Source organism: Dendrobates tinctorius, unplaced genomic scaffold, assembly GCF_039654945.1.
Source record: "Dendrobates tinctorius isolate UK_male_01 unplaced genomic scaffold, ASM3965494v1 ptg000165l, whole genome shotgun sequence".
In the NCBI taxonomy this organism is placed as follows: domain Eukaryota; kingdom Metazoa; phylum Chordata; class Amphibia; order Anura; family Dendrobatidae; genus Dendrobates; species Dendrobates tinctorius.
Genome location: NW_027361832.1, coordinates 18,426,536 through 18,441,842, shown reverse-complemented (window position 1 = coordinate 18,441,842; position 15,307 = coordinate 18,426,536). Strand labels below are relative to the sequence as shown.

Below are 15,307 nucleotides of genomic sequence, written 5' to 3'. Positions count from 1 at the left end.
AAATTGTTAGCATGCTCATGGTTTCTGGATGCCGCTGTATTCCCACTGAGAGCAATCTTTTGTCAACTGGCTAACACAGTACCAAAACCTTTTCTTCTTTCAACCTGGTACAGTGAGGAAAAAAAGTATTTAGTCAGTCAGCAATAGTGCAAGTTCCACCACTTAAAAAGATGAGAGGCGTCTGTAATTTACATCATAGGTAGACCTCAACTATGGGAGACAAAATGAGAAAAAAAAAATCCAGAAAATCACATTGTCTGTTTTTTTTTCATTTTATTTGCATATTATGGTGGAAAATAAGTATTTGGTCAGAAACAAAATTTCATCTCAATACTTTGTGATATATCCTTTGTTGGCAATGACAGAGGTCAAACGTTTTCTGTAAGTCTTCACAAGGTTGCCACACACTGTTGTTGGTATGTTGGCCCATTCCTCCATGCAGATCTCCTCTAGAGCAGTGATGTTTTTGGCTTTTCGCTTGGCAACATGGACTTTCAACTCCCTCCAAAGGTTTTCTATAGGGTTGAGATCTGGAGACTGGCTAGGCCACTCCAGGACCTTGAAATGCTTCTTACGAAGCCACTCCTTCGTTGCCCTGGCGGTGTGCTTTGGATCATTGTCATGTTGAAAGACCCAGCCACGTTTCATCTTTAATGCCCTTGCTGATGGAAGGAGGTTTGCACTCAAAATCTCACGATACATGGCCCCATTCATTCTTTCATGTACCCGGATCAGTCGTCCTGGCCCCTTTGCAGAGAAACAGCCCCAAAGCATGATGTTTCCACCACCATGCTTTACAGTAGGTATGGTGTTTGATGGATGCAACTCAGTATTCTTTTTCCTCCAAACACGACAAGTTGTGTTTCTACCAAACAGTTCCAGTTTGGTTTCATCAGACCATAGGATATTCTCCCAAAACTCCTCTGGATCATCCAAATGCTCTCTAGCAAACTTCAGACGGGCCCGGACATGTACAGGCTTAAGCAGTGGGATACGTCTGGCACTGCAGGATCTGAGTCCATGGTGGCGTAGTGTGTTACTTATGGTAGGCATTGTTACATTGGTCCCAGCTCTCTGCAGTTCATTCACTAGGTCCCCCCGCGTGGTTCTGGGATTTTTGCTCACCGTTCTTGTGATCATTCTGACCCCACGGGGTGGGATTTTGCGTGGAGCACCAGATCGAGGGAGATTATCAGTGGTCTTGTATGTCTTCCATTTTCTAATTATTGCTCCCACAGTTGATTTCTTCACTCCAAGCTGGTTGGCTATTGCAGATTCAGTCTTCCCAGCCTGGTGCAGGGCTACAATTTTGTTTCTGGTGTCCTTTGACAGCTCTTTGGTCTTCACCATAGTGGAGTTTGGAGTCAGACTGTTTGAGGGTGTGCACAGGTGTCTTTTTATACTGATAACAAGTTTAAACAGGTGCCATTACTACAGGTAATGAGTGGAGGAAAGAGGAGACTCTTAAAGAAGAAGTTACAGGTCTGTGAGAGCCAGAAATCTTGATTGCTTGTTTCTGACCAAATACTTATTTTCCACCATAATATGCAAATAAAATGAAAAAAAAAAACCAGACAATGTGATTTTCTGGATTTTTTTTTCTCAGTTTGTCTCCCATAGTTGAGGTCTACCTATGATGTAAATTACAGACGCCTCTCATCTTTTTAAGTGGTGGAACTTGCACTATTGCTGACTGACTAAATACTTTTTTTCCCCACTGTATCTGTGTGACATCTGATTCTCTGAACACATAGTTATCTCCCCTTTCCCTAAATTATGGCACATGCCTTCTATTTCCTGTGTCTCCCTTTCTGGCATGAAGGATCCTGTTTCACATGCTGGGCAGGAGAATGTATCAGCAGCGGATCTGTGTGATGTGGGAATGCAGTTATTACAGTACTACCATGTACTTGCTAATAGGTAGATGCTGTCAGATTGGAAAGGAATTATGGGAACTGTAGTCCTTTTACATTGCGTTGGTGATGCTACCTACAGCAAACCCCGGTAGCATCAAAAATGACGGTGCAGCACAGGGTTGTTGGCAAAATAATTCTTATTTAATGTTTGTATTATATATTTCTGAGTTTTTCTGGCATCATCAGCAGAACCTTCACACGGATTCAGGTGCCATCGTCTACTTTTAGAAGCCAAGAAAACTCCTCTGAATGAATTTGGAAGCATACAGGGGTTCAAAAAGGTCCCTTACACTTTTATACCTGCTATATCACAGCTTCCTACAACTGTGATATTATACAAAGCCAGAATACATACCAAAATCCCCAAAATGTCATGTTGGCAAAAGACAAATGATGATTTAACCTGGGCTAACATTTGCCATTAGCAGCGATTAAACAACCTACGACTTGCAACATGTAAGCCAATTGTGGTCGATTAATGACCCGTTTATATAAACAAAAAGTGCTCTTCCATTCACACAAGACGATCATTAATATGATAACACTCTTCCCATAGAATACAATTTTCTCGGCAGCGCTTCTCCTGTTTACGCAGGATAATGTGCTGCCCGTAACAATGATTTTAAAGCCAGCTTAAAAACAATTTCGCCCACCAAATGAGGGTTTTGCTTGTTTCTCTTGCGTTTGCCGGTCTGTTCAGACCGTCCGATAATCTGGAACGAGCAATTCATATGAATGCATCCTTCCCTATAGACCTGGGCCATGAGGAATCCAGTGCCTATCGGTATCTGCACATATCTGCCTTCATACACAAAGCTTAATTGTAATAATAACGTTTCAGAACTTTCCACCATACTAATATACGCATTATTTTGTGGTGGGTGTGGGATCTTCTCCAACTCTGTGACTCTACAATTTAAGTTCCATGCACTGCAGTGCTCCCAGTTTGCGGCGGTGTAAGGGTGGTTTCACATTAGCGTTTCCAGCACTGGGGATGCAGGCCGTGTGCAGGCATGCGTTTGGCGGCGCATGCGTCCTTTTGATGGTGCGCCGAGCGCACCAAATTGCAACAGGTTGCGTTTGGCACTGGTCGGCGCACCATCAAAAGGACACATGCTCTGCCAAACGCATACCAGGGGAAGAGTCTTGAGGAGATCATTTGCATATTCCCAGTGCCTTCTGGGATAAGTGAAGAGTCTCCGCGAGCTCAACGATCACTGGGTTTTGAACGTTGCAGCTGAAAAGAGGAAATCGGAGAAACCAGGGGAAGAGTCTTGAGGAGATCATTTGCATATTCCCAGTGCCTTCTGGGATAAGTGAAGAGTCTCCGCGAGCTCAACGATCACTGGGTTTTGGCCGTTGCAGCTGAAAAGAGGAAATCGGAGAAACCAGGGGAAGAGTCTTGAGGAGATCATTTGCATATTCCCAGTGCCTTCTGGGATAAGTGAAGAGTCTCCGCGAGCTCAACGATCACTGGGTTTTGGCCGTTGCAGCTGAAAAGAGGAAATGGAATTTTGGCTCATCTTTCATCTTTTTAAGAAATCTCAAGATGGAAGAGGCCAGGAGCCATTTGGTGAGCTGCATTTCTTGCTACATGTTCACAGATTTACCAGTGGAAAAGCCAAACTTCACATGCCACAAATGCAAGCTTGTGACCCTGTTGGAGGAAAAGTTGCAAAATCTCGAAGAGAGGTTAGCTACGTTGAAGATCATTAAGGAAGGTGAAGAGTTCTTGGACAGAGCAGAATTATCTCTTCATGTTACAGAAAGAGAAGAAATTCGAAGTGCACCTGAAGAAACAGAGGATTGGAGACATGTGACCCAGAGAAGCAGGAGGATCAGGAGGCAGTCAGCACCCATACTGCTCAGAAACCAGTACCAGGCTCTCACGCAGGAAAACGATGAAGAAATACATCAGGATAAGACTTTGCCAACAAACAGCAACCTTGTACGCCTTCAGAGTCCTCCTGGATGGAGAAAGAAAAATGTTGTGAAGAAGAAACGGAGAGTGGTGGTCATGGGGGATTCCCTGTTGAGAGGAACAGAGGCCGCTATCTGCAGACCGGATATAACTTCAAGAGAAATGTGCTGTCTTCCAGGTGCAAAAATTAAAGATGTGTCTGACAGGATATCAGGACTCTTCAGACCTACAGATGACTACCCATTCCTGCTACTACATGTGGGGACAAATGACACCGCAAGAAACGACCTGGAAACCATCTGCAGAGACTTTGAAGACTTAGGCAAGAAAGTGAAAGAACTGGGAGCGCAGGTGGTCTTCTCTTCCATCCTCCCAGTGGATGGCCATGGAACAAGGAGGTGGAATAAGATTCTGCAGGTGAACAACTGGCTACGTCGATGGTGCCGTCAGCAACGATTTGGATTTCTGGATCACGGAGTGAACTACTTATACGATGGACTACTTGCTAGAGATGGGGTGCACCTTACGAAGACTGGAAAGCAGGTATTTGGAAGTCGCCTTGCTACACTTGTAAGGAGAGCTTTAAACTAGAACAACATGGGAAGGGAAGCAAAAGACCAGAAAAAGCCATACACCTGACAAATGCTACTGAGAACTCTGCTATTAGAAGTGGAAAGGAAGAACAAAGACAAAAGAATCTAATTAAAAAAAATATTGGAGAAAGAGAAACCAATCACAAACTAAAATGTTTCTATACTAATGCACAAAGCATGGGCAACAAACAAGGAGAATTGGAACTACTAACACAGGAAAGGAAATATGATGTCATTGGAATCACTGAAACTTGGTGGGACAATACACATGATTGGAATACAAGACTAGAAGGATACAACTTATTTGCAAGAAACAGACTTGATAAACGAGGAGGGGGTGTCGCATTGTATGTTAGAAACGCGTATATCTGCACAGAGATTGAAGCTTCAGAGACTGGGAGTTCTGTGGAAACTGTTTGGGTAAGAATACAAGGACAGAACAATGGAAAGGACACCATTGTAGGCATTTACTACAGGCCGCCTGTGCAAGCTGAAGATATGGATGAACTCTTTATGCATCAAATGGCCAAGTTCTCCAAAAAATATGACATAGTTGTCATGGGAGATTTCAACTATCCAGACATTTGTTGGGAATCTCTCTCAGGCAAAACTAACAGGTCAAGGAAATTCTTATCCTCTCTTGCTGACAACTTTATCTTCCAAAAGGTAAAGGAGAAAACAAGGGGAACTGCTACCTTGGATCTAATCCTTATAAACAGGGAGGAAATGGTTGAGGAGGTAAAAGTGGCTGGGACCCTAGGAGGTAGCGACCATGCTATTTTAGAATTTTGGAAAACTAGAGGCGGAAGACCTGTGAAGACTCAGACGTCAAGGTTAGATTTCAGAAAGGCAGATTTTAAGGGATTCAGAAAGAGAATTGGAGGGATCCAATGGCTGGATATCCTTAAGACAAAAATGTCCAGGAAGGATGGGAAATCTTGAAAAATGAAATTCTCAAAGCACAGTTGTTAACAATTCCGAAAAGAGGGAAGAATAGGAAGCATTTAAGGAAACCAGGATGGATGAACACAGAACTTAAGCACATGCTAAAAAGGAAGCAAAAAATGTTTATAAAATGGAAAGAAGGAGGCATATCTAAAGAAGAATATAATGCTGTCTGCAGAACCTGCAAGGCACAAATCAGATTATCTAAAGCTGAAAATGAATTGAGGCTTGCAAGAGATGTCAAAAGCAATAATAAAGGATTTTGGGGATATGTCAAAAGTAAAAGAAAAGTCAAAGATGCTATAGGATTTTTACAGGATGAAAATGATGAAATGGTAAGACAGGATGTTGAGAAGGCTGAACTTTTAAATTCCTATTTTGCATCTGTTTTCTCTCAGAAAGGAAATGTAACATCAACTGTTATTCACTGTCCTATTAAGGGAATAGAAGAATCCAGGATATCTATAAACAGAAAGATAGTGAGGAAACACTTAGCTAACCTAAATGTATTCAAGTCTCCAGGTCCAGATGAATTACACCCCAGAGTACTGAAGGAGATAGCAGAAGAAATTTTTGAACCCCTCTCCATAATCTTTGAAAATTCTTGGAGAACAGGAGAAGTGCCAGAAGACTGGAGAAGAGCAAATGTTGTTCCTATCTTCAAAAAGGGGAAGAAGGTGGACCCAGGCAACTATAGGCCGGTGAGTCTGACTTCTATACCAGGAAAGATCTTTGAACAAATTATTAAACAACATGTATGTCAATACCTGGATAAGAATGAAGTGATTAAACAGAGTCAGCATGGGTTTGTAACTAATAAGTCATGTCAGACTAATTTAATTTCCTTCTATGATGGTATTACTGATTGGGTGGATCAAGGAAATGCTGTAGATATAGTATATCTTGACTTCAGCAAAGCATTTGACAAAGTCTCTCATACAATCCTTATTGAAAAAATGACTAAGTATGGAATGGACAAGGCAACTGTTAGGTGGATTCATAACTGGCTTAGTGATCGGACCCAAAGAGTGGTCGTAAATGGCTGCACATCCAGTTGGAAGAATGTCTCAAGTGGGGTACCACAGGGCTCTGTCCTGGGCCCTGTATTGTTCAACATCTTTATCAACGATTTAGATGAAGGAATTGAGGGTAAACTGATTAAATTTGCTGATGACACAAAGCTAGGAGGGATAGCTAATACTAGAGAAGAGAGAGAGAGGATTCAAAAAGATTTAAATAAACTGGAGAAGTGGGCAGCAACTAACAGAATGGTTTTTAACAGGGAGAAATGCAAAGTACTACATCTGGGCAATAAAAATGAAAAAAGCATATACAGAATGGGAGGAATAGGGCTAAGTGACAGCACATGTGAAAAAGACTTGGGTATACTAATAGATCACAGACTGAATATGAGTCAACAGTGTGATGCAGCAGCAAAAAAGGCAAATGCAATTCTAGGATGTATTAACAGAAGCATACAGTCTAGATCACGTGAAGTAATTATTTCCCTCTACTCCTCTTTGGTCAGACCTCATCTGGAATATTGTGTCCAATTTTGGGCACCACATTTTAAAAAAGACATCAACAAACTGGAGCAAGTTCAGAAAAGAGCGACCAGAATGGTGACCGGTCTGCAAACCCTGTCTTATGAGGAAAGGTTGCAGGATTTGGGAATGTTTAGTTTGCAAAAGAGAAGACTGAGAGGAGACTTAATAGCTGTCTACAAATATCTAAAGGGCTGTCACATTGTAGAAGGATCAACTTTATTCTCATTTGCACAAGGAAAGACTAGAAGCAATGGGATGAAGCTGAATGGGAGGAGACACAGATTAGATATTAGAAAAAACTTTTTGACAGTTAGAGTGATCAATGAGTGGAACAGGCTGCCACAAGAAGTGGTGAGTTCTCCTTCAATGGAAGTCTTCAAACAGAGGCTGGACAGACATCTAACTGGGATGATTTAGCGAATCCTGCTTTGAGCAGGGGGTTGGACCAGATGGCCCAGGAGGTCCCTTCCAACTCTACGATTCTATGATTCTATGATACCTGCGCACGGCCTGCGTCCACAGTGCTAAAGATAGGGGTCGCATGCAGCGTCATGCGCCCCTAGGCGGAGCTACCGGAGTAGGCACGGCAGGGGGCAGCGCTTAACGGCGGCTGTGCGCAGGCCGACGCTGCTGCTGGAAACGCTAATGTGAAACCACCCTAAGCATGCAGTGTAAGGCCTGTTTCACACTTGCTTTTTTTTGCAGCGCGTTTTTCCCGCAAAAAAAACGCATTGAAAAACGCATACAAAAGCATACAACTGCTGCGTTTTTTTCAAGCATTTTTATGAGCATGCATGAAAAAAACGCAGCGTTTTTATGCGTTTGTATGCATTTTTAGTGCGTTTTTACCGCGTTTGCGTTTTTTTCCAACATTAGGTGGCCCCTCACACTAACCCAAACCATGACTTTACTAACCCTAACCCTGACCCTAACCCTAACCCTTAACCAAACCATACTTAACCCTGACCCTAACCCTTAACCAAACCATACTTAACCCTAACCCTGACCCTAACCCTGACCCTAACCATACTTAACCCTAACCCTTAACCAAACCATACTTAACCTTGACCCTAACCCTGACCCTGACCCTAACCCTTAACCAAACCATACTTAACCCAACCATACTTAACCCTGACCCTAACCCTAACCCTTAACCCCCTTAACTAACCCTAACTTTACCCAAACCCCTAAATTCCATTGTCTAAACTAATGGTAAAAAAAAAAAAACGCATGTGCAAAAAAACGCATACATAAGCATGCCAATGCGCACATATGCTCACCATAGACTTATAATGGGTGTCTTGCTGTAAAAAAACGCATTGCGCGCGCATGCGTTTTTTTGAGGCAAATCGGACGCACAAAAAATGCAACAAGTTGCATTTTGTGCGCCCGAGCGCATACCGCAAAAAAACGCATGCGCGGTAAAACGCGCATCCCATGCAAAGTATAGGGAAAAAAAAGCATGCGCTATTTAGCGCTAAATTACCGCGAAAAAAAACGCAAATGTGAAACCAGCCTAAGCACTGCTCCATTTAGTTATGGCCGTGCTGCTCTCCCTTACATGGCAGGTAGCCAGGGTGCTGCTGTACGTAGAAAACTTTGAAGGCAACACTTCCCTTCCATTCTCATGATTGTGGAGGTTGCAGACGCCAAAACTGATCACTACGTGGTGACTTATTTTTCCAAGCTTAGGGTATGGGCACATGACATTTCATATGGAATTGTTTAAAAAGTGCTAGAAAAAAACACCAAAAAGAACGAGCATACACACTGCAGCCAAAACCACTTAGTGTGCACACGGTTCTGTCTTTTGAGCTTATATCAATCTCTTGAGTCTTCAAAAGCCGTGAAGCAGCTAAAATTAGTGACCGGTCCGTTCTTCAAGCCTCACTGTCTAATATATGGCGTTGAAAAAATAAAACTAAAAAAAGAAAGCCAATGCAAAAGCAGCGTCGGAGAAGACGTTCCTGAAGGGCCTTTTGCAGGTATGCCGGCGTCTAAAAAGGAAAAACATAATCGCAACTCAACCATCATGGTCACTGAATGGCTTGACGAGCACCTTCTGGATGCTAATTGTAGCTGTGCTTACAGACCTTGCACTGGTCCCTTTCAGTGCTACGAGATATTGTATTATCATAATATTTTATATTGCTTTTCTTGACGTGAATGGTTCCAGGAAGTAATATTTATTTTTCTTGTCCTCTTTCCTTAGGCTCCCAAGGAGGCCCTTGCACAAAGCGTCTTAGCCGAGGTCCCACAACAAGTCGTCTCCTATTTTAGTACATACAAACTCAAACCACCAAATGACCCCGCTGCAAAATGAAGGCGCCGCCACCCTGACCTTAACCTGTGATGTAGATTGTCCCATTATACTGTTCTGTATATTATAAAATTGTAATGTGCTAAGAAGCCACAGAAAGTTACAACTCTTATCCTGTAAGTTTTACCTATCTGCCAAATCTGCCGACTGTCACAATATCGCAGACTTGTTTTTATCCTTTCTTATGACAGCTTATGTGCCTTCCTGGAGCTGCCAGGTCATCCACGGTGACAGGCTTATTATATGTAAGGCTCGGTGATGGATCTGTACTACATCTGGGAAATACGGTGTATAATATAGGACTGTAATTGGACAGATCTTTATTCGTCTCCCATGGTTTATCATTTCAACGTATATTGAACTAGACAGTCCAACAGAAAATGGAAAACCCAAGAGACGCCTCTTAATTCGGGGATAAGTTTGAACTGTCTCTTACTGTCTGCTGAGCAGCACAATTTACAACTTATCATAATGATCCGATATCAAGGTAAAAGATGAGGTTTATGAAAAGCGAAAACTCCAAAAAAACGCATTGCAGTAGACGTAGGGGCCAATCCAGGCGTCAATTTTTCACGTACAAGTTCTGTACATGTTTTTTATGGCTAGACCTTGTACCTGTTATTGTCTATGGGGTTGTTCACATGTCCGTGTATTTTTGTTTACCGAGTGGTCTGCACCAAAACATAGACTTGTCTGATCCGAATCCGAGTCATGGATCAATCTCGCCAATGCAAGTGTATGGGTCCATGAAAAAATTGGACAGTGCATTGATGCCATCCACGTGTAGTCGTTTTTTTCGTAGACTGTTTGATAAGAGAAGCTTTAGAAGCCTCCGTCATATTTTATTTTTCATACGCGAAAAATTGGTGAAACTGATGGCAAAAAATGATACACTGACCAAATTCTGCTGAAAATTGGATCAAAAACACTAATGTAACTCAATAGTTTTTTGCGTATGAGAAATTACTGACTTGTGAATAAGACCGAAGGGTAGAGAAATTAACTTTTATATGAGGTCTGTTTGGAGTTTTGGGGAATTTTACAGAATCGCCCCACTCTTCCACTAAGCATCACCCACTTAAAAAAAGGAACATGGAGAGTAGCATACTATTGAGAAAAGTCAAACTTCTTTTTTTTTTCAGCAGTCGTGTGCCAAAATTTGCTGCTTTTTATTCTGCTAGCAAACTGGCATGTTAGATTCCCCACTTCTTCTTTTAAGATTTTTACTGGAATATTGTAATGTTTTTATATATTTATATTGTAAGTTAGTTGAAAAGAGTTATAGCTGATAAAGGGCATACTGTGATATAGGTACTAGCTATAAAGGGAATATGTCACCAGGTTTTTGCTATGTAATCTGCAAGCAACATGTCGGGGCTTAAACCCTGATTCCAGGGATGTCACTTACTGAGCTATGTAGCTGCTTCAGTAAAATCAGTGTTTTATGAGCAGGAGATTATCACTGCAGGACTAGGTGTCTCATACCTCCTAGGCAACTGCTATGGGTAGCCCCTTCCCCACCACTGATTAGCAGGTTTCTTGCAATATACAGTGCAATCAAAAAGCTGCCAATCAATGATGAGGGCGGGGTTATACAGGGCTCAGCATTCAGAGTGCTGCTAGATCTGCGGCAGGTAAAACAGTGATTCTTATCAAAATATGAGCATGCAGATTAGCAAGTGACACGTCGATGGAATCAGGGTGTCTACCCCTACATCATGTTGCTCTCGGATTATATAGCAAAGCCTGCTGATAAATTCCTTTTAAAGGAGTACTCTGAACAGGACTGAACAGAGCAGGATTTTAAATTTTGATCTTCTTTGTAGCATTTTGTTATACGATTATTAAAGGATATGGACTCAATTGTTTTTGTTTTTTACTTAACTGCATGTATTTTGGGCTAAAAATACGTTTTTGAAATGGGGGTGGTCACTAAAAATTAGCATATTCAATTGTCCATATGAACAGTAAAAATGTACTTTTCTTTCGTCATTTCCACTGACATTATTAAAACTGAGATATTATGTGGAATTGATTGTGATGTTGCCAAAGTGAAAGATTCGTAATGCTTGGGTTTTGAAGTGTTGCTGTCAAAGGCTTTGTGCGCACAGTTTTTGAGGTGGTTTTGGAGCAGAAATTGAGTGGAAACTCTCCAAATTTTCCTACAGAAATCTCACAACTCCTCCAAAACTTTGATTTCTGCTCCGAAACCTCCATGTGCACATAGCCTAATTCCGAGCACTATTCGTCAATTGTTAAAATCTCACAATTCGGATTCATCAGGGGTACAGGAATGGATATCTCTGATGAAGCCATGCTGGTGATGAAACATTTTGGAGTGATGTGTATGGCAGGCACACCATCGATGCAACTCTTTTCCTGCAGCAGGAGGAGGAGGAACACTCTACACAATTAGATAGCAATATTATGTTTTAATCATTTTTATTTAGGATTGAAAAATTTTCATTCTTTTTCTGTCCATTTGGACAATTGTATATGCATCTTTTATACTCTCCCACCATTCCAGGGTCTCAATTCTATTATTATTATTGCATCATTAAAAATATTGCCCCATTTGGCTTTTCAGGCTTTTTGTTTCCTTGCACATTGCTGGCTGCAGCACGAGATATAAAATGCCTGCATCGGTTATGTTAACCAATAATGGATGATAAATATGTCTGGAGCCACTATTCTTTAAAATCCTGTTTCCTCTAAAGTGCCTTTCCTTAAAAGTGGAGCAGTTCCTATTAATATGGAAAAAGTGCTAATATATTAGCGTAATGGCCTAGGATATTTCACCCGTTGACGCGTCCATCATCCTAGTATTATCTGATACACGTGTTTGTCACGGCTTGAGGTCGTCCATTACCTGTAATGAATGTATGGGTGAGAAGTGCCCGGCGTGGCGACGTGTGGATAATGATATTCCTTTGTGAATGAAGGATACAAGGTCCTTGATCTTGGAGAAGGCATCGGCATCCAATGCTTAGCAATAAAGATGATGAATGTTTATGATGGGGCTGTATGAACAGGACGTGGGCGCCATGCCAGGCAGAAGTCATTCAGAAGGCAAAAGCAGCAGAAATCTCAGAGACCTGAGGAAAGAAGCTAACAGAAGCTGAAACGGATGGCACATACAAGGAAACCCCAGTGGCCCATTCTCTCAACATCTCTATACCCCTTTATGTATTGTATCTGTTACATGCCGCCATGTGGGATGGCACGATGCTCAGTAGATCATGCTACAGCACAATGGATGTTACCCTGTTAAAATTAAAAATGGGATGACACTGAAAGTCCTGCAATAGTTTTCCTTGGGATAAACAAATGCTCCATGTCTAATGCGGTAGTGCCGAAGTTTGCGTCCACTCTTGCTGATTCTGTTTTATTTTTATTTTGTCATTGTACCAAGGTATCTAAAATAAAAAAACAATTGTGTAACTTTGCAATGGGTCTTTTATTTAAAAAAAAAAAAAAAAAAAAAAAAAATCAACAGCAAAAAACACAAGTTTTCCTATTCAGGCTTTCATGGTAACAGACAACAAACCTGCAGCTATATTCCTGATCCCTCAGCGAAATTCTTCTATATCTGTCCCCTACTTATTGCTAGCTTGATAGAGAGGAGCAAAGAGTTTTGCATGACCCTTGCCCTGTGGCCATGGATTACTGACCACTCGATCAGAGATCTACAAACCTCCTGCTGCCTTCTCCAACTCCTCCTCTGGTTATGTGGTTCAGCCCATCATCATCATTGCGGCATGAAGGACAGATGATGTTGCATTGGGCCTACTGATCAGAAGAGGCATTGGGGATGCTGGCATATGGGAGGATATTGACCAGGTTCTGGTTCGGTGGCCTTTAATGTGATTGCGGTACCAGATCCTGCCAATCATTTTGCACAACTCTGCTACTTACTGTAGTATTTCCTAACATGCATTACCTTCATTTTGGTTTTAGATGCATTTGCATTGTAAGTTGACTGTAGATTCATGTTCCATCATTTTACTGAATAGTGTCCACACTTCGGAATAAAGTGTGAAGAATATTGGAGACCTAATTCCATGTCAATCATCTGTATCCTATTTGGAATAGAATTGTAAAAACCCCTTTAGCATGTGCTGTGGTAACATGTCACCTGGCCAGCTTCAAACAAAGGGGTTCACACCCCCCCACAAGCTAGCTAGTATGTGACCTTCTACAGGAAGACCCCTTGTGAATCCAAGCAATGCTGCCTGAGTCCTTTGTTCAGCCAGCTAGGAATTTATAAAGGAGTTATGGAAATACTATACGTCCTAGTTGTATATCATGTATATTTCCGAGATCCCCAGAACAGGGCAAGCGCCAGCCTGGGTCTAAAGTCATTCTAACATGCATGGGAAGGGAGATACATAGAAGAGCCACTAGCAGATAGGTAGCAGAATTGTGTTTAGTCTGAGTAGTAGATCTGATGGCGCCAGAACCGCTGCCCAAGGACTGCCCAGAAATGCATTATCTTTCATAGGTTTTGGGAGACTTATCCCCAAACCTCCAGGAGAGAGGATTTAGGTTCATCCCAGAGGCTTAAAGGGAATCTGTCACCCTTTTTTTCGGCTTGCAGATGCTGGCATAGACATCCAGTGCTTATCTACAGCATTCTGTAATGCTGTAGATAAGCCTCCGATGTAACCTGAAAGATAAGAAAAACACCTTATATTATACTCACCGTGGTGGGCGGTCCGGTCCGGTGGGCGTTGCGGTCTGGTCCGACGCCTCCCTTCTTCATGCGATGACGTCCTCTTCTCCCGTACTGTAATGGCTGCGGCGCAAGCGTATTGCTCTGCCCTGTTGAGGGCAGAGCAGAATTCTGCAGTGCGCAGGCGCCCGGACCTCTCCCGACGCCTGCGCACTGCAGGACTCTGCTCTGCCCTCAACAGGGCAGAGCAGTGCGCTTGCGCCGGAGCCATTACAGGACGGGAGAAGAGGACGTCATCGCATGAAGAAGGGAGGCGTCGGACCAGACCGCAACGCCCACCGGACCGCCCCCCCCCTGGTGAGTATAATATAACTTGTTTTTCTTATCTTTCAGGTTACATCGGAGGCTTATCTACAGCATTACAGAATGACCAGTGTTTTGTTAAAAAAAACCAAAATATTGCAGTCATAACACACATGGTAGCATGAAAATTAAAAAAATAAGATTTTATATAATATAAGCTGCTAAAAAAAGTTTGATTCAATCAATAGGTTGTTCTTAGGAAATGTTGTTAATATCCACCATCCTGCACCCCCACCGATCAGCAGTGTAGTGGTCGTTCTCAGGTACTACAGCTAAGTTCCCCGTGAATGCCTATTATGCTTCCTAAAATTCTCCCTAGTGTGTCCAATGGTCTTAACCTTAATATGCCCCGGACTTTGTTTTAGGGTTACACAGATCTTCAGCTGTAATTTTCTTGATTACATGCCTGACATGATTCATAAATAGGTGAATGCATATTTGGTGGTATTGCAAAAATGCGCTTAGAAAAGTAAAAAGCTAATCTTGTTTGGGTATCCATATTTGCAATGAATGCATGATTTACTTATGGAGAAAGATCACACATTGGAGAAACTGCTTGTTATATTTTTCTCATATATGCTGGGCGTACAGAGATTACTGCTGGGATTGTAGACTGCCTATAACTATAAATGACCACAAGATGTCCTCAGTGATCCAACAGCTGCCTCCTCTAGTGCAGGGCCATAGCCTCATACATGGGTATGAATGAAAATGTCTCAAGAAAAGGCAATTTTATATGAGACTTTTAGAATCCCAGTGGCCAATTATGGTAAAATATAACATGGAAAACAAAAAATATAACGTATCAACTGTTTTGTGATTAGTCAATGATATCAAATACCTACCAGCGCATGTTCTAAAGATAAAATACTAATAGACTTATGCTGTTATGAGGGAGGCGCATTGTTGTGACCGAAAACCTGTAAAATGCATCGGGTTACTCATTATTTTTTTTCTTTTTTTTTGCAATAGTTTTTGGAAAAACCCCTTGGCCAGGAAAAAGCTGTCAATCACTAACGGGTGGGGGATC

The 15,307-nt window shown here is 42.0% G+C and overlaps 1 protein-coding gene across 2 annotated transcripts in view; it reads left to right on the top strand.

Annotated features, from left to right (window-relative positions):
* Positions 1–11,105, top strand: part of CPNE3 (copine 3) — a 120,856-nt gene extending 109,751 nt beyond the window's left edge. For both annotated transcript variants that reach the window (XM_073550541.1, XM_073550542.1), the window contains exon 16: positions 9,135–11,105. In XM_073550541.1, the coding sequence (XP_073406642.1) occupies positions 9,135–9,245 (111 nt within the window). In that variant the 3' untranslated portion in view covers positions 9,246–11,105. The remainder of the gene's footprint in view (positions 1–9,134) is intronic.
* The last annotated feature ends 4,202 nt before the right edge of the window (positions 11,106–15,307 follow it).